Here is a 20,729-nt window from a genome sequence, read left to right as displayed (position 1 = left end):
TAAATTACCCCAGTAACATCCTTTCTTCTAGGCTCCTAATTTCTAGCTTCTCCACACTTTTATCTTTAGAGAAATGCACTAACAGCACCATTTGCAAAACTTTCCATTCAATCCCTTCTATCCACTAGATTCATGTTTTTCAAAATTATTATTACTTTGGCAGAATCTCTTCTTCAAACAAAATTTTAAGCACACAATCCAAAAAAACAGAACTTCTCTGGCTGAAACAGGGGTGGCAGGCTGTGCACGGGGTGTGCCCTGAGCTGTCCTGGGAGACCACTATGCCTCTATGGAGCACACAGATGAGAGAACACAACTCTGTTGGCTGTAAGCTTCCCTGTGAGGACTTTACCCTTTTCATTCCAAGTTCAGCTGGCTTAACACATCCTCTCTTCACCTTTCTACCCTCGACGTTTCAAATACTTACTTCCTAAACCAATCTTCACCATAGAAAGCATTCCTTGTTTACTGCAAACCTCTGATCTCACCTGTCTCTAACTCTCCCAGTCATTCCCCTTACCGCAAAACCCAGCAGTTAAGGTTAAACTCTCATATGCAATTGCAGCAGTCGTATAATTGTTTCATGTATGTAAGCCTTATCTCCCTAACATAAGTATCCTTTTTAGACAAGTACTTTCAGAGCTTGCAGAGGCAACATGCTGCACACACTTAGTTCTTACTACACTGAAATACACTGCTTCCTTTCCACCTGCACATACACCCTTCCCCATATCCTCAGCTGCACTTCACCACGGCTTTCAGATACCCTTTTTATACAGACCTCTCTTTTAATTCTGACCTTTTAAAAATATTTATTTATAATTGATTGAAGATTGCTTTACAATACTGGTTTGATTTGTCATAAATCAATATGAATTAGCCATAGGTGTACATATGCCCCCTCCCTCTTGAATCTCCCTCCTACCTCCCGTCCATTCCCACACCTCTAGTTTATTACAGAGCTCCAGTTTGAGTTCCCTGAGTCATACAGCAAATTCCCATTGGTTATCTACTTCTAATCTTTAACTCAAGCTAATATCCATATTGAAAACTACTTAATTTCCAACTTTATTATCTCACATTCTTCTAGTGGGTGAGAGTTGCTTTGTATAGGTTTTTTACTAGGTTACCAACTTTTATACACAGTTTTCTTTACAATACCCAACCCCTTTCTTATACGTTTTATCTGATCTGATCTTTGCAGCTCTATGAGGTAAAAAGGGAAGGAATTAATTACACTATTTTACAAATGAAAAAAAGATTAACGCTCCAATTATAACATGTTTGCCCTGGATGGAGCAGCTAACAAAAGAGCAGTGCCCATCAATAAAAAAGTTCTACTTCCCAATTCTGTTGTATTATATGTTTTAAAATATTATTTTCCACTACTGCCTGAACATCCCCACAAGCAGGCTGTGAGCACCGCACCCAGGCAGTCAGGTGTACCAATGTGATAAGGGTGGCTACTGCCACGAGGTTCCCCCCGACCGTCCCCTGTGACTGAGCAATATTTAAACACACCAATGAAATCCCCTCACACCCTAAGCCCCCAGTAAAGGCACCTGCCTATGGGTTCTGTCCTCTCTGCTCCCCACCTCCTAGCTTGAGCCAGGTTCCCTGACATCACCCGCCATGTGACTCTTTCTCAGGGCACACTGTTTCTCCAGAAACTGTGTGAATAAACTTTTTTCCTGGGCCTCTCCTGTGCCTCTTCTGGGTGCAAATGACTGATGATCACCTAAAAGAACAAAATACCTGTGATCTAGGAAGCCTCCCAGTACATGTATCTGCAGTAACAATAAACCTACTACCTGAACTACACCTCTGATTAAGCCCAGATAGTCTCCACTTATAACTTTATTGGGGCTTCCACGGTGGCACAGACAGTAAAGAATCTGCCTGCAACGTGGAAGACTTGGGTTCTATTCCTTGTTTGGGAAGATCCCCTGGAGAAGGGAATGGCTACCCTCCAGTATTCTTGGGCTTCCCTTGTGGCTCAGCTGGTAAAGAAACCGCCTGCAGTGAGGGAGACCTGGGTTCTATCCCTTGTTCAGGAAGATTCCCCTGGAGAAGGGAATGGCTACCTACTCCAGTATTCTTGCCTGGAAAATCCCAGGGATAGAGGCTCCAGTCCATGGGCATGCAAAGAGTCGGACACAACTCAGTGACTAACAACACACCTAACTTCATTACTACACCTGAGGCAAAGAGAACCTTCATCTATCTCAATTATTGCTTTTTCTACTCAAAAGGGTGTAGGGGCCCAGATGGTTTTTAAGCACTTTTAAGCTAAATATTCTGAGCCAAAAAGAAAGACCTACTGGGTTTGCTCCCTACACAGAGCACATTAACAGACTGGAAGTTCTAAGAGCTTCCCAGAGTTTGAACTACATCAGGATCCTGGATTCTCCAACTGCTCTTCAAGTCCACTCAAAAACAATGGGATTACCATTGTTCATACTAAACAGACACTATCAGATATATGACTATGGTTAAAGTACTAAGATAAATATCCTAACTATAAATTCAATGTTGGGCATTTCAGTGTATTTTTAAAACACTAATGCTTTGGTAGTCACCTAACAGAAGTCCAAATAACAGAAAAATGGCATCTAAGGGCACAATCATTAAGTCTAACAAATAATGAAGAACAGAAAACTATTAATTTATGAACTAAAGCATTACATTAATTTCTTAATAGAAATCATCTTAATCACACTGCCTTTGTAATAAGAAAAAATGGTAAACATGACTCTCAACCCCTACCTCCCCCAACCAAATCCCTATTTAATCAATCATGTAAGTTTAACAAGACTTATAGAGAGCTCTCACCATATGCTGGATCAAAGTACCCAGAATAGACTATGTACTCAAATATTCATAGACTCATAAACTTTAGAATTAGAAAACTCACAGATTATCTAGTCAAACCTTCTATACAACACAGGAAATTCTTCTATATTTTAGTGTCTCTGATAGATGTGCACCCAGCCTCTAACATTAGGAAGAACACCACTTCATGAAACAAACTATTCCATTACTACATAGGATTGTGTGTATGTGTGAAAGTCATTCAGTCATGTCTGACTCTGTAACTCCATGGATTATACAGTCCATGAAATTCTGCAGGCAGGACTACTGGAGAGGGTAGCATTTCCCTTCTCCAGGGGATCTTCCCAACCCAGGGATGGAACCCAGGTCTCCCACATTGCAGGCGGGCATGTGTATATACATATACTGATTCTACTGGTCTCCCAGGACAAAACATAACAGAACTTCATCAATTAAAAAAGCTCTTCACACATCTAAAGAAGGTGTCACACTTTCTCTTCTCTTTTAATAATAACCCTCCTCTCTCTGATTATTGTTAGGATGAAATGCTTTCCACACTTTTCAACCTGGGAACCCTTCTTGATATGCTTGCCAGTTTGTCACTGTCCCATTTACAATGTGCCACGTCCAAAACTGTACACAATACTGCACATGGTCTGATGAGTACACAATACAGGAGCTCTACTCGACCCTTAGTTTGCGTAGAGCTAATAAATCATCTTCACATCTCCTGCTGCCACATCATGTTTTCCATCTTGTAGGTATAAAATCATGCCCGCCCACCCGACAACTTTAAATAGAGGATCCTAGAATTGATGCTTTTGAACTGTGGTGTTGGAGAAGACTCTTGAGAGTCCCTTGTACGGCAAGGAGATCCAACCAGTCCATCTAATGAAGATCGATCCTGGGTGTTCATTGGAAGGACTGATGCAAAAGCTGAAACTCCAATACTTTGGCCACCTCATGCGACGAGTTGACTCATTGGAAAAGACTCTGATGCTGGGAAAGGTTGGCGGCGGGAGGAGAAGGGGACGACCAAGAATGAGATGGCCGGATGGCATCACCGACTCTGTGGACATGAGTTTGAGTGAACTCCGGGAGTTGGTGATGGACAGGGAGGCCTGGCGTGCTGTGATTCATGGGGTCGTGGAGAGTCGGACACGACTGAGCGACTGAACTGAACTTAACTGTTACATTTCCAAATTTGCTGGCATATTGACTGCAGCACTTTCACAGCATCATCTTTTAGGATTTGAAATAGCTCAACTGGAATTCCATCACCTCCACTAGTTTTGTTCGTAGTGATACTTTCTAAGGCCCACTTGACTTCACATTCCAGGATGTCTGGCTCTAGGTGGGTGATCACACCATCGTGATTATCTGGGCCGTGAAGATCTTTTTTGTACAGTTCTTCTGTGTATCCTTGCCACCTCTTCTTAATATCTTCTGCTTCTGTTAGGTCCATACCATTTCTGTCCTTTATCGAGCCCATCTTTGCATGAAATGTTCCCTTGGTGTCTCTAATTTTCTTGAAGAGATCTCCAATCTTTCCCATTCTGTTGTTTTCCTCTATTTCTTTGCATTGATCGCTGAGGAAGACTTTCTTACCTCTCCTTGCTATCCTCTGAAAGATGATGCAGTGAAAGTGTTGCACTCAATATGCCAGCAAATTTGGAAAACTCAGCAGTGGCCACAGGACTGGAAAAGGTCGTTTTCATTCCAATCCCAAAGAAAGGCAATGCCAAAGAATGCTCAAACTATTGCACAATTGCACTCATCTCACACTCTAGTCAAGTCATGCTCAAAATTCTCCAAGCCAGGCTTCAGCAATACGTGAACCGTGAACTTCCAGATGTTCAAGCTGGTTTTAGAAAAGGCAGAGGAACCAGAGATCACATTGCCGACATCTGATGGATCATCGAAAAAGCAAGAGAGTTCCAGAAAAACATCTATTTCTGCTCTATTTACTATGCCAAAGCCTTTGACTGAGTGGATCACCACAAACTATGGAAAATTCTTCAAGAGATTGGAATACCAGACCACCTGACCTGCCTCTTGAGAAACCTATACGCAGGTCAGGAAGCAAGTTAGAACTGGACATTGAACAACAGACTGGTTCCAAATAGAAAAAGGAGTATGTCAAGGTTGTATATTGTCACCCTGCTTATTTAATTCTATGCAGAGTACATCATGAGGAATGCTGGGCTGGATGAAGCACAAGCTAGAATCAAGATTGCTGGGAGAAATATCAATAACCTCAGATATGCAGATGACACCACCCTGATGGCAGAAAGTGAAGAAGAACTAAAGAGCCTCCTGATGAAAGTGAAAGAGGAGAGTGAGAAAGTTGGCTTGAAGCTCAACATTCAGAAAACTAAGAGCATGGCATCTGGTCCCATCACTTCATGACAAATAGATGGGGACACAGTGGAAACAGTGTCAGACTTTATTTTTTTGGGCTCCAAAATCACTGCATATGGTGACTTAAGCCATGAAATTAAAAGACGCTTACTCCTTGGAAGGAAAGCTATAACCAATTTAGACAGCATATTAAAAAGCAGAGACATTGCTTTGCCAACAAAGGTCCGTCTAGTCAAGGCTATGGTTTTTCCAGTGGTCATGTATGGGTGTGAGAGTTGGACTGTGCAGAAAGCTGATCGCTGAAGAATTGATGCTTTTGAACTGTGGTGTTGGAGAAGACTCTTGAGAGTCCCCTGGACTGCAAGGAGATCCAACCAGTCCATCCTCAAGGAGATCTGTCCCGGGTGTTCACTGGAAGGGCTGATGCTGAAGCTGAAACTCCAATACTTGGGCCACCTTATGGGAAGAGCTGACTCACTGGAAAAGACCCTGATGCTGGGAGGGATTGGGGGCCTCAGGCGAAGGGGACGACAGAGGATGAGACGGCTGGATGGCATCACCTACTCGATGGACCAGTTTGGGTAAACTCCGCGAGTTGGTGATGGACTGGGAGGCCTGGTGTGCTGCGATTCATGAGGTCACAAAGAGTCAGACACGACTGAGCGACTGAACTGAACTGTTACGTTTATGTTGCTAGTTCTGGTCCAGCATTCTGGTCTAGTAAGACCACCATCTTAAAGGAAATCAGTCCTGAATATTCACTGGAAGGACTGATGCTGAAGCTGAAACTCCAATACTTTGGCAACCTGATGTGAAGAACTAACTCTCTTGAAAAGACCCTGATGCTGGGAAAAATTGAGGGCAGGAGGAGAAGGGGACAGCAGAGGATAAGATGAGTGGATGGCATCACTGACTCAATGGACATGAGTTTGAGTAAACTCCAGGAGTTGGTGATGGACAGAGAAGCCTGGCGTGCTGCAGTCCATTGGGTTGCAAAGAGTAGGATACGACTGAGCAACTGATCCGAACTGAAGATCACTTGGCATCTCAATTCTATGCCCTCTCGTAATTATTAGCAATACCCGCTAGCTTTGTCTCATCTTTGAATTCAGTAAATAGATAAACCTTAGGTATGAAATTTGAAAAAAAAAGTTCAACAGGACTATATCAAGTATAGAACCCTATGGCACAATACCAGAGACCTTTACTGAGAAACACAGCCAACTTTTTTCACATAATAATTAGGTATGAGCCTTTAAAGAAATCATGACTATCAATGCTGAAATCAAGATACATTGTGTTGATGTTATTTCGTTTGTGTACTCATCCAGAAATTCTAAAGCACGAATTTGTGAACCTAGTTCTTTGACGAACCCATACTGGCTCCTAATGATTTCTAAATTCTTTTAAATATTCATAAGGCAACTATTCCATAATTCATTAAAGGACTCTATTATGAGCAGTTATCAAGCTCATCTATCTATCGTGTGGGGTGTTTTCAAAAAGTGAGGTGCTTATTCATGCTCAATTTTTCCATGCTGTATAACTTTTAAGTTATTGATATGGCCTGAAATGAAGCCTGAAAGTTCCTTCTGACCTTAGGATAGCATTCATCTGGATCACACTGACTTCTAAACAGAAACTAAACGTCCCCTATCTCCTCACCTACCTTGAATAAATATCTCAGAGTGGCTTACAGCTCTAGTCATTCCCACCGGAACTGCATTTTCCTCACTGGTTAACAGGAGCTGGGTGGATGGAGCAGCTCTGCCTCTTCATATTACAACATTTTGGTCAAGCAATGACTGTGTGCTACACAGCAGGTTCTCATCAGTTATCTGTTTTATATATATTGCTTCATATACAGTAGTATGTATATGTCGATTCCAAGCTCCCAATTTATCCTTCCCCCACTTTACCCCCGGCAACCGTAAGTTTCTTTTCTACATCATTTGTACTGTCTTTTAGATTCCATATATAAGTAAACCTCAGTGAGGCTATCTGTAAAATAAGCACAATAATCTCAAGGATACTGTGGGATATACTGAGCTAATATAAATACCTAGCACTTATCACATACTAGGAAAACAATGTTTGTTTCCCTCCTCAAATCTCATTTCAAAAAAAAAATTCTAACTAGAGTTGGAACTTGCTTATCTACATATAGCATTTACTAATCTCTTTAGTTCTGACATTGCTCTTTCAAGAAGGGACAAAAAATCACTACTGAGGTTTCACCATTAAAAACAACAAAGAGACACAGAATTGTGTTTTACACCAATGCTGTATTCAATATATTAACACTGAATATCAGGGATGACAGACACAGTTTATGTGGGAGAAGACAAGGCAAGCTGGATACTCTCCCTTTATGGTCCCTAAACCTCAGCTACATTTACTCATTACCAAGCAAAAGATTCAGTTAACAAAGGCAGAAATACAGGAAAAAGACAACTCAAGCAGAAGCCAAGATTCTAGTCCTCACTTTGACACAAAATACAAGAAAGTCACTTAAGCTTTCTGAACTTCAGTCTCTTTTGTTCTAAAATACTACGAACGGATGAGGGCGGAGGAAGGATGCTCAGTTATCTTTAGGTTGCCTGAGTTAACTACAGCTTCAGTAAGGCTTTCTCTCACCACACATACTTACATTAGCAACAGGTTTCTTTTGCCACAACTTGCTCATTCACTAGGTAACAAAATGACAAGCATAAGAAGTACCCAGTCTTACTCATAGCCAGATCAGAAGAGTACAGGAGAGCCCACACGGACATCTGAATACGGTCTGATAGCCCCTTTTACTGTCAATCCATACTATGTCATCCCTAAAAGTATGCAACGTAGCGCTGCAGAACCTCTGACCCATGTTTCTGCTTTCACTTGTAACAGTAAAAACACAAAATTCCTTTATAAATAGACTTTAACAGCAATAACGAAAAGTCAACTGGTGAGCAATAATCTTAAAGACCATTTCAGGCTAAAAGTTTATCATTTGCAAATCTGTGTTATTTGTACAACTTTTCCCCATCTTCTTGCTTAATCATTATGCCAGCTCCAATATTTAAGTATTACTTGTTATATATTCCCTGATTTAGATTTGAAAAGCAGATGATTAACTCTTATTTTCCCTCACTCTATTATCTTGAAATCCCTTCCAAAGATGCCCTTTTAAAAAATTAATGTGGCTCTACACGAGTACTTTTGTATCTTCCATGAAAGACTTGAAAATATGCAATGATATTGTTATGTCATCATCAACAGATCTCAAAGGCCATGCTATACATCTTATAATGGGTAAAACCAACTTGGTAGTTCAGAATCCAAATCACTTGTACAGGGCACAAGATGTAAGTTTCTTAATGAACGCCAATCTATAACAAACAGTATTAGAAGACTTTACAAAAAGAAAATTACAGGAATAGACACGACTTCTCTGAAAAAGGAAATAACTAAAAACAGGAGACATATGCATACAAATAGATACATGTATGTTTATATATGTATATAACATGTGTATACATTATTTTAAGATGCCTACTAGGGAAATCCAAACTAATACAACATATGGCAGAGGAAAACCATATTTGTATTAAATGTCTAGTCAATTTTCTACTTTAACTAGCTCTGGAAAAAAGTGTGGTTTAAGAAGTTGATTCTACTGGATTAAATTACGTTTTTAAATAAATGTCAACTATTTCATTTGGCCTCTATTTTCACCAATAATGGCTCTATTTTCACCAAAGCTGACTCTTCCATTCCTGGTTCTGTTAATCCCAAGGTTTTACATTTTAAATCTCCAAAGTAAAGGAAGATAAAGAGAGAGTTCTTCAAGTGCCAGGAACATTTCATGTCTGAACTACCTTTATGCAAGAATTTGCACCTAAATGTTAATTTCCACTAAAACTGACAAAGAAATATCCATCTATCAAGCAAAAGCATGATCTATTACCACAGATGATCAGGGCCAAAAATAAATCAAATTGCTGGCCACTGCAAGTTAATTACTAATGAAATCAATGGTCCCTACATGTTCTAAATTCTTTAAAGAGAAATAACTCCTAAAGTTCATTTTATCTAGGACACTTTGGCTACCAGAACACACTGCAAAAGCAGGTAGTTCTTTTTTGAGGAAAACATCATCCTTTATCCTCACTTACTTAAAACAAAGGATATTTTTAAGCCAGCAGCATAACTAGTTCCTACTGTTGTTTTGGTCGCTAAGCTGTGCGATCCCATGGACTGCAGCCCACCAGACTCCTATGTTCATGGGATTCCCAAAGCAGGAAGACTAGAGTGGGTTGCCATTTCCTTCTGCAAGTGATATTCCCAACCCAAGGACTGAACCCACGTCTCCTGCGTTGGCAGGCGGATTCTTCACCACTGAGCCTGAGAAACCCATGATTAGTTATTATATTTGCTCTTAGCCTTTTTAAGAGGATTTCTCATCTTCTTCAAACTCCAAACTCTAACAAGGAAACAAATAATACAGTTCATAGTAGGAGCACATGTATTTAGTTCCTACTACAATTCTAACTAGCTAGATGCTCAACCTGGAACTCAGGATTCAAGCTGAGACCAAACCACAGAAATACAAACTGAATAATTATCAAGGAAAGAAGCTTCCTGTCGGATATCATTAATATTGCTATTTCATAAAATCAACTATGAAGCTCCTCAGCTTCAAATACTGGTTTTCATTTGATTTATCTTGAATAATTGTTTTTTTAATTTTTCTGTCCGTATCATTCAGAACCTTTCCTATACTTTCTGAAGAACATCAGGATGGATGGTGGAGAACTCTTAGCCCCTTGTTCTTGAGCTAGCCAATACATTCTGTCAAAGCTAAATCACTTTTTTAAGTTCTGGTAATAGTTGTTATGAATATTAAGAACAAAAATTACCCATAAATTAAACAATACCACTGAGGTGGGGGAGGGGCGTGAAATAATCAAAAAGTACTAAAAAGCAAATGAGAACACAAAGTAAAAAATCTGAACTTTTAGGACTCATTTATAGAAGGGAAATATCAGGTCCTTGCTGCTCATTCTCCCCCTTCCAGAGACGGAAAAGTACCTGGTGTACCACTTTTAATGTCTTGAATGCTCAAAGTCAAAACGAATGAAAACAGCCAATTCCTCAGCTTCACTAAGACCATTCCAGGGCTTCCCTGGTGGTTCAGCAGTAAAGAATCCACCTGCAATGTAGGAGACACGGGTTCAATCCCTGGCCCGGGAGAATCCCATATACCACAGAGCAACTAAGCCCCTGCACAACTACTGAACCCACAGTCTAGAGCCCAGGGGCCGCCACTACCGAAGTCTGCGAGCCCAGAGCCCATGCTCCACAATGAGAAGCTACCACGATGAGAAGCCAGAGCACTCTAACTAAGAGCAGCCTCCCACCCCCAACCAGAGAAAGCCTGCCTGCAGCAATGAAGACCCAGCAGAGTCAAAAATAAATAAAATTATAAAAAAAAATAAAAACTGAAACCACTCCAGGGTGCCGCTCCCAATTCTAAATTGCTATCTCTCTAGCACCATTTATACCTTAATTCTGCAAACGTCTGTCAAATACCTATTATGCTAGGAAGTAAAGCAAAATCTGCAAACAAGACCCAGATTAACTGCACAGACTTGTTGAAATCAGCATACATTTCTGGTCCTTATAGCATGGCTATCTTCTTAGAACAACAAAGCATATCTATTAAAAATTAACAAAATTTAAGATATCTGATTTTAGGAGAAAAAAATCCAACTACATAAAGCTCAAATTTTCTCATACACATAAGTGTTCCTCAAATCATATAAACTCTTTAAATAAAAAAATTATTCCAGAAAATGCAAGATTAAACACACCAACTGAGAATGCTCAACACATAGCTAGTCAGTGTTTGTGGAAAAAAAATTATGAATTGTACTTGCCACAGAAATCTATTCTCTGAGCCACTTATGAACCAGGCTTGAAATCCATCTCTGCCATATTTTGCCTTATCAGTAGTTCACTGCTGACAACTTGATCCCTGGTTCTCAAACTTAAATGAGATTTACAACCACCTGGAAAGTTTGTTTGAAATCCTTGACCAAATCCTTGACCATACTCCCTAAAAATTACAGTTCCAGAAAACAGATTCTGCATTTACAATAATGTATCATTCAAGTGGGCTTCCCTGGTGGCTCAGATGGTAAAGAATCTGCCTACAATGCAGGAAACCTGGGTTCAGTCCCTGGGTTGGGAATGATCCCCTGGAAGAGGGCATGGCAACCCACTTCAGGATTCTTGCCTGGAGAATCCCTGTGGACAGAGGAACCTGGCAGGCTACAGACTGCGGGGTCGCAAAGAGTCGACACGAGTGAGTGCCTAAGCACAGCACAGCGAGTGAACCCGAGGCGGTCAGAAGATCCTACTCTCAGTTACACGGTTTACCTTCACAAGAGGCGAAGAAAAAACTCTGGGTCATACCTGGTATCAGTGAGAGAACAGAAAAACTGAACATTTCTAGCCAGAACTAAAAATTATTCAATTCTCTTAATCATAATTCACTAACTATATGCTTAATAGGCAAGATGAAATATAACTGAAACAACCTTTGCTTTGGCAATACAAATTGTCATTCAACCCACCTAAAGCAAACGTTTTTTTAAAATAACGAATTGTCAATGTTCAGAAAAAGAGTAGAAATAAAGGAAGCTGAAGACTGTAAACCATAGAAACAGGCATGAAATTGTGCTGTAAGAGTTTTAGGGGAAAATGTACCACACTCAAAACACTCTCTGATTAGTTACTGTTCTGTCAATATAAAAGCCACTAGTCATGTGTTACTATTTAAATTAAAACTAAATAAAATCAAGTAAAACTAAAAATTCAGTTCTTCTACTGCATTAGTCATAATGTAAATACTCAATAGCCACATGTGGCTAGTGGCTAAATACTGGATAGAAGAGATCTAGAACTTTTCCCTCGTCACAGAAAATTCTCTTGGATAGCTCTGGCTTAGAGTCAATGGGTATCTAAATAAAACATGTAACCTCCATTCTCAGTCAGAGAGTTCTATCTGACAACTTCTAAATTTTAAATATACAATTCTACTTTAGTTAGTGACTGTAAAACAAGAACCCTAGCATAATTTATCTGTAACTTGTTTCAAGAAAAGTTATTCAAAAGCGTTTTTTTTCATTTCTGATTCTCAAAACAGAAATAATTTAACTAAAGAGGTCTTAAGTATCAGACACCAAAACCACAACTAGGTTTTCACAATCAAATGAAGTGTTTAATTATTAGAAAACAAAAGGCATTAGGTGAAAAAAGACTGATCCCAAAAGATTAAAACACTTAATAAGACTGGTTTTCCAACTACTTCAAAAGTTTCTATTCACATATGGAACAAATAACTATAACTGGTTCTAAAACGACCTTACAACAAATTCAAATTAGTGACATTTTACTGTCTATAGTTTTAATTGCTTTCCACCAATTTCACACTAAAAACGTCTATAAATAATTTAACCACCATAGATTTTACTTAAATATAATTTTATAGGGAACTATTCACTGAAAGTCCCGAGCAAATCTTGGTTTTAGCAGAAAAGTAGACGTAAAAGTTAATGAAACAATTTGCAACTGAAAATCATATCTCTCAACTGCATGAACATCTAGTTTTGTATAAAAAAAATGCACAAGCACGGGCAACAAGATGCAGAAGCGTGAGGAGTAACAGAATTCAAACTGCAGCAGATCTGTAACTGTATTATTTCAGCTTTAAATCGACTTTCCCTTAAATAAGACATAAACATCACTTTGACTAGGGTTCTTTCAGAAAAGCTCAAGTATACACAAATTTGATCTCTAAATTACAAAAAAAAAAAATTCTTATCTGAAAAGTCTGCTCTGCAGAAGTTTAGAAAACTTAACACATAAAACCTAACACTAAATTGATGAATATGGAGTTATGGTAGTGAGTCTAATATTCCTGTGTACTTCAGCTTCTTTATGATCATCTGCTTACTTACAGGTTTACATCAAACCTAAGAGTCAGCAAAGGAAAGCAGTAACTTGTTACTAAAAACAGTATAAAATGATCTTTAAAGAGAAAGACTGTATAGTAACTTACCTGCCACACTGGTGATTGTAACTGGAACTCCTTGCACTTGAACGCCCGCAGCACCCAGGTTGGCAACACTCACTGTCTGAAGGTTAGGCACTGATGCAAGCTGGGCAGTATTCAAAGTTATTGGGGCACCAGCAACAGCCACAGGAGCAATCTGAGCAAGGGTTGTGCCACCACTTGAAGACACTGGGGTGATGGTTAATTGCTGGGATAACCCAGCATTCTGAACTTGCAAATTTGAAAGACTCTGAATATTCTGAACCTGTACAGTTTGCCAGCTGATTTGCCCTGAAGGTGTTAAAGTTGGAGCCCTGATAAGCACCTGAGTCGGATTTACTGCTTGAAGTTGAACATTCTGCAAAGGCTGCTGCTGGATGGTCTGAATCGTCTGCCCTGACTGGAGTTGAAAAGACTGGGGTGGAATAGCTTGAATTATCTGTTGCTGAGGCTGTTGGATCTGGATCTGTTGCAAGATAGGCTGGCCTACAATTTGCACCTGCTGAAGAGAATTTGATTGATCCTGTGTATTCTGTATTCCATTAGACTGAAGCTGACTGGAGCTCTGGGCTTCAGACTCTGTAGCAGCAGGTGTCTGGGAATCTTCAATGGTGCGTTCAGAACTACTGGCTGATGTGCTTGCATACTGGCCCGTATCTGCTGAGCTCACTAACGTGTCACTGCTGGTCAGAGATGTTGATGCAGTGGTTGTACAGGTAGTGGAGGAGGAGGGCGATTCCGGCATACTGGCAGAAGCAGTGGTGGTGGTAGGTGTGGAAGCTAACTGACTCCCATTGGAAGTCCCACTATCAGTAGTAGTAGCAGGCTGGCCAACCTGTGCAGTTCCTCCTCCAGCAGCCACATTGTTTATCACTGGCAAAGCTAAAGTCACTCCTCCAATGTTAATTGGTAGGGTTGTTACAACTTGAGCCTGAGTACCAGGAAGGGTCTGTAACTGCAGTGGTATTGAAACACCAGGTCTAATTTGGACTGGAACTGTTTGATTTGCCAGGTTTTGAGCAAGAATATTTCCAGAAGCTGTCCTGTTAGCAGCTGTGAGTATAGCTTGATTATTACCTGCAGAAATGAGCTGAATTTGACCCTGCAAATCCTGTAGAGATGAACTACTAGTTGGATTGATTTGAATTTGCTGACCTTCCACTGTTTGAAGTTGTGGAATCACTTGGTACTGTACACTACCACTTGGATTTTGTACTTGTATGACTTGAAACTGACCAGGGGAAGAAGAATTACCTGATTTAGTTTTTGTGGGAGATGCACTCCCATTATTACTGCTGGAAGAACTAGATGAACTAGAAGCTGGTTGAGAAATGTTATTTTCTTTTGAAGCAGGAGGAGTGGAGGCAACAAGTTGCCAAGCATTCCCAGCAAGTTGTGTTGTTACCAGTTCTAGCTGTTGTGGTTGATTTTGAAGTTGCACCAATCCTTGGCTTGGATCTATAATAATTTGTTGTTGTCCAGTTGCTTGATTTTCACCAGGAGTCCCTATTTTGCTGCAAGTAGCTGCCAGTAAAGCCAGAGGAGAGGGCTGAGAGTCCTACCCAAAATGGGACAGTAAAAGGGAGAGGGAAAAAAAAGTGGGAGGATTTAGTGAAGGCCAGTAGTTGGGAGGGGTTTATTTATTTATTTTGACAGTTCTACATTTCAGAACTTACTCAGGAAAAAGAAGAAATCTAAATATTAACAAAAGCAATAAGATACAGGAATAAGGAAGCAGGTCCCACAATAAAAACTATAAATAATAAGAAATTTCTAACAAACTTTCTTGAAGTGTTATTTTACTAAACTCAAAACGCCCTTGGGAAAACACACACCTTTTTCTTATAGTCTGAGTTCCTGGTGGAATTTTAACCACGATATCCCAAACATGTGAAATCCGTATGAATTTACAATTTAACTTCCTCACTCTCAGAAAGACGCTTTGAGTGGATAAACATTTTTATTCTGTTCTTCACTTCTGGGCATTTAAAGGGCATAACTGCCTCTTTCCCCTTACGTTTCATGATGCTTTTTTTTTTTTTTTTTTAATGTTTGCCTTTACCTGGGAGCCTGAGGTTTTGGGTTTTTTATTGTTATTCTCTGGCTCAGAGGTTTTCCCTCCTTCTGTAGCCATCGCCGCTGCCTGTGCCGCCTCCTCCTCCTCCTCCTTCTTCTGATCTGCAAGAAACCGCCCCCCCCGTACACGACAACAGGTTATTAGGATTATTATTATTCGTCTTCCCCTTCCCCTCTCCTCCCCCTCCCCCCGAGCATTAATCTCCATAAACCCGCGATCCACGCACACCGGCAGGGGGTGGGGGAGAAGGAGGGAAGGGAGGAGGGGGATATCACAAAACGTGGTTTGAAACCCGACCCATCGGCTCCAGAGCAACACCCAGAAGGTTGTTCTCTCTCAGACATTAAGACAAAACACAACCCTCCTTCCCTCCCCTTGATTCCCTCCCTCCCTCTCCTCCTCCCCTTAAAGCATCTCGGCGGCCCCGGGGGAGGGGGGAGAACCGAGCAGGGTCTGGGGAGGGAGGGAGGGAGGGAGGTGGTGAAGGAGACCGAGGGGGGTGGAGAATACGTACCGCTCATCCCGCATTAACAGGACAAACCCTCAGACGGAGACACTGGGATAGAGGTGGGTGGGGGTGGGGGCGAGGCGGGAGGAGAGGCCGGTCCCGCCCGCCCGCGGTGGCTCGGAGGAGGCTGTAGCTGGCACAGGCTCTGCCTCTTTTTCCGCGAATGGCCGCCGCTGGGCTGTGGCGTAGCAGCTCCTCTCTCCGCCCGAGCCCTGCTGACTCGCCCTTGATTGACAGCGGCGGCGCGCGGCGCGGGCGGCGGCGCGGGCCGGGGGCGGGGCCAGGGCGGCGCAAGCAGGGCCGACTCCCCACCCCCCTCGGCCTCTCTCTGCCGGAGCCGCAGACTCTCCACCCCTTCCCCCAGCGGATTGGCCGCCGACCTGCCGGGGGCCGGGGCGTTGGGGCCGCCTTCTCTCCACCCCCTTTCTGGGGGTTATTCTTTCAGCAGCTTTTCCTTTCCTCCCGCGGCTCCTCCGGTGCTTGTTCTCTCGGCGTTCTAGCTCAGGCGCACTGCCGCTAGGCCTTTCATACAGCCAAACTTGTTGTCTCAGGATATCCCGCCCCCTACTCATTTCCCAGCGCCCTCCCCTCAAAAACCGGCTCCAGCATCCTTCGGAATTGCCACTAAAGAAAAAAAGTAGGGCCCTCATTCAAGAAAAGCGAGAGGAGCGGACAGTGGAGCACGCGAGCCACCGAAGTCTAGGCGCAACCGGTGAACTGCCCGCTGCCCCCGCGCAGGGAGCATGGCTTTCCTGAGGCGCATCCGGACCCGGGCGCCCTTTTTCCCTGGCTCGGTCCCCATTGGTTGAGCGCCTGGGTGACGCGCGCTGAGTGGTGGGAGAAGTGGGGCGGGGCACTACCGCAAAGGCTGTCGGCCGTTGTAGTTTCCGGTGGCCGCGACGGCCCTTCCAAGACACCGCCTTCCTTCCCGCCCCCGACTGAGGCCGGGCCGCGGAGCGGAAAGCTGCCCGAGGGGGCGGTGGCAGCAGGGCGTGGCCGGGGCCGAGTGGGAGTTGAACTGAGCGACGGGGAGGGGGAAGGGGTGTTGTTTGCCTGGGCCTATCCGCCGCGCAGGGCTGCCCAAACCACCTCTGCCGCCGCCTCCTCGGCTCCAAGCCGCTCCCCGCGGGGCGAGCTCACACCCGGAGCGCTCGGCGATTGAGCGGGCGGCGGCGTGGGGAGGCGGGGTTTGCTGTCCTACGGGTTTGAATGAACCCGGCTTCTTGGAGCTGCGCCTTCGCCTTTCCTTTCTTTGCTCACCTCCCTAACTCAGGCCCCGCGATTCAGATCCGAGGCCTGCTTTCCCTCGGAGAAAGATCTTCCATTTTGTTGTCTCTGGCTGGTTGCTGGAGCAGAGCAATGACCCGCCCTTTAAGGTTGCTTTGCGTCTTGCCGAATAGTCCGCGTGGTTGTCGGACTTCTCACTCTGTGAGTCTCAAAAGATTCTCGAGTGGAAGAAAAGCGCAGCTCATTGGGTCAGCCCTGGTCACGGTTCTGCATGAGCTTCTGGGCAGGTGAAATGCGTCTCTGGCTGCACAAAGCATCTTGTTAAATTAACTTGAACAGCCTCCTAACCCAGCTTTCCTCCAAAGTCCTGAAGTCAGGATGATGCCATGCATTGTAATAATAATTACAATAATGATTAAATGTACCAAAGGCGGAAATGAATCGCTAATGTAAACACTGGCCTTGGGACTAGGCGCCCTTGCATACCTAGACTCACAGCCACCCATTCCCTCCTTACCTGGGCTTCACACACGGCCTGGAGCATTTTTGTCTCCTGCCTGAGGCCTGACGTGTCACAAGAGTGAGGAGGTCCCAGGTGCTTCACTTGACTGGCATTTCCTTTGCTTGTTAAAGTTATTGCAACACTGGCTGATGACAAAGCCAGCAGTGCAACAAGACAAAGCATTCGAGTAAAGAATTAAATAGTATTGTCTGCTGCTGCTGCTAAGTCGCTTCAGTAGTGTCCGACTCTGTGCGACCCCATAGACGGAAGCCCACCAGGCTCCCCCATCCCTGGGATTCTCCAGGCAAGAACACTGGAGTGGGTTGCCATTTCCTTCTCCAATGCATGAAAGTGAAAGTGAAGTCGCTCAATCATCAGCGACCCCATGGACTGCAGCCTACCAAGCTCCTCCATCCATGGGATTTTCCAGGCAAGAGTACTGGAGTGGGCTGCCATTGCCTTCTCCGAAATAGTATTGTCTACCCCTTCCTAAAAAATGAGCCTAAGATCCTTAAATCACCTGCCTTTCCCCCACCATACACAATTTAGAAAGCTCAGAAGTGCTTCTCACATTTACAGAGACACCGTCTATCCTTCAGTCTTTTTTCCCCCAATTCACTGTGATGATGAAGGAAGACATTTTGTAATCTTATGAATTAGGGCATTCCTTGTAGTTTTTCTTACCTTGCAAAACCTGCCTCAGAGGGGCAATGTCACTGGCTTTAAATATGAGTTAAAGAATTGTTTATCCATTCAGTATCAATCTAAAAAGTGTCCTAAATATTCTGTGCCTAATAGATAAGTCGGAGAAGGCAATGGCAAGCCACTCCAGTACTATTGCCTAGAAAATCCCATGGATGGAGGAGCCTGGTAGGCTGCAGTCCGTGGGGTCGCTAAGGTCGGACACGACTGAGCGACTTCACTTTGCACTTTCACACATTGGAGAAGGAAATGGCAACCCACTCCAGTGTTCTTGCCTGGAGAATCCCAGGGACAGAGGAGCCTGGTGGGCTTCCGTCTATGGGGTCACACAGAGTCGGACACGACTGAAGTGACTTAGCAGCAGCAGCAGCAGCAATAGATAAGTGGTAATAATGGTAATTCATGAAACATCGTATAGGTGAAGAAAAATCATTTTCCCCCACCCTTGTTTTCTTAGCTGAGACACAACCCCCGCCCTAAGTAAAATAAAGATTAACAAGAGAAAAACAATGTAATTAACATGTATGCCTCAAGTACACATGTGAGATACCCAACAGCAAAATGAATACTTAAAGTGTCTAAGAATTCAAACTTAAATGTCATCTTGGCAGGGAAAGGGGAGAGGGAATGTTGACCTCTTAGGGGAGAATAATTCATGGGAAATAGATGGGGAAACGGTGGAAACAGTGTCAGACTTTATTTTTTTGGGCTCCAAAATCACTGCAGATGCTGATTGCAGCCAGGAAATTAAAACACGATTACTCCTTGGAAGGAAAGTTATGACCAGCCTGGATAGCATATTAAAAAGCAGAGACATTACTTTGCCAACCAGGGTCCGTCTAGTCAAGGCTATGGTTTTTCCCGTGGTCATGTATGGATGTGAGAGTTGGACTGTGAAGAAAGCTGATCGCCGAAGAATTGATGCTTTTGAACTGTGGTGCTGGAGAAGACTTTTGAGAGTCCCTTGGACTGCAAGGAGATCCAACCAGTCCATCCTAAAGGAGATCACTCCTGGGTGTTCATTGGAAGGACTGATGCTAAAGCTGAAACTCCATTACTTTGGTCACGTCATGCGACGAGTTGACTCACTGGAAAAGACTCTGATGCTGGGAGGGATTGGGGGCGGGAGGAGACGGGGACGACAGAGAGTGAGATGGCTGGATGGCATCACCGACTCGATGGATATGAGTTTGAGTGAACTCCGGGAGCTGGTGTTGGACAGGGAGGCATGGCATGTTGTGATTCATGGGGTTGCAAAGAGTCAGACATGACTGACCAACTGAACTGAACTGAAGTAAGTTTTAGGAAAGATGAATGGGCTCATATTGAAATAGTCTATGACAAAGTTGTCTGGGTTTGGTTCTAGTCCCTGTGTTAAGAGTCAGTCTTGGGGATTTTCCTAGTGGTCCAGTGGTGAAGACTCCACACCCCCATATCAGGAGGCCCCACTGGATTCCTTGTTGGGGAACCAAGATCTCACATACAAAAACTAAGCACACGTGCCTTAACTACTGAGGCATCATGCTCTAGAGACTGTGCAAAAAACCTGTGCACCACAACCAAGACCCAGCCCAGTCAGAATTTTTTAAAAAGTCAGTCTTCCCTGGTTGATTAAACCAGGGGCAGGTGACCTACATTAATCACTTCTCAGGCACCCTCATTTTATCTACATAATAGAAAGTTTAGCTAGATAACACGGTTCCCAAATTACAGTCATTCGTACCCCCACCTTTCTAAGTTAAGCTGTACACAATCTATATTGTGATTAACTTAATGTTTTGCCTTTAAAACCAATTGATTTCTAACATAATTAATTTCTACCATGATTATTTCTAACATAATTTAAGAAGTTGATACTACCAAGGTAGGGCTTCCCAGGTGGCATTACTGGTAAAGAACCCACCTGCTAATGCAGGAGACATAAGAGATGTGGGTTCGATCCCTCAGTCGGGAAGATCCCTGGAGGAGGGCATGGCAACCACTGCAGATTTCTTGCTTGGAGAATCCCATGGACAGAGAGGCCTGGTAGGTTACAGTCCATGTGGTCGCAAAGAATTGGACACGACTGAAGCAACTAAGCATGAAGGCAAGCAACCACTGTCTGTTACTAAAAGTGCAGTCTTCTACAAGTGACTTTATCCCCTGTGAACTTCATTTCTCATCTATAAAACAGCAAAGGTGATAATACCACCATCTCAGTCTCTGGCATGTGGTAAACTCTCATCCATAACCTATGATTTTTATTATTATTAATATTATTGCTAAGATACACGAGTTACAACAAGCCGAACTGGAGATATATAAGTGTCTAAAAACTCTGTTTTAACTGACCTCTATTCCAAAGATTAAAGTTATTAATAATAACCGATGGGCAAATTTGTGACTCACACAAATTTATATATGTGTGTATAATTGGTTA

At 42.9% G+C, this 20,729-nt stretch overlaps 1 protein-coding gene across 2 annotated transcripts in view; it reads right to left on the bottom strand.

The window, feature by feature from the left end:
• Positions 1-16,065, bottom strand: part of SP4 (Sp4 transcription factor) — an 80,242-nt gene extending 64,177 nt beyond the window's left edge. Inside the window, exons 1-3 of one of the 2 annotated variants that reach the window (XM_055420561.2) lie at positions 15,886-16,065; positions 15,357-15,472; positions 13,301-14,852 (exon numbers count right to left, since the gene is read on the bottom strand). In XM_055420561.2, the coding sequence (XP_055276536.1) occupies positions 13,301-14,852; positions 15,357-15,472; positions 15,886-15,892 (1,675 nt within the window). In that variant the 5' untranslated portion in view covers positions 15,893-16,065. The remainder of the gene's footprint in view (positions 1-13,300; positions 14,853-15,356; positions 15,473-15,885) is intronic. The other variant, XM_055420562.2, reaches the window with a different exon arrangement.
• Between the last annotated feature and the right edge of the window lie 4,664 nt (positions 16,066-20,729).

Source organism: Moschus berezovskii, chromosome 3, assembly GCF_049115385.1.
Source record: "Moschus berezovskii isolate FMDL1 chromosome 3, NW_MosBer_1.0, whole genome shotgun sequence".
In the NCBI taxonomy this organism is placed as follows: domain Eukaryota; kingdom Metazoa; phylum Chordata; class Mammalia; order Artiodactyla; family Moschidae; genus Moschus; species Moschus berezovskii.
This window is presented reverse-complemented; position numbering and strand designations above follow the sequence as displayed.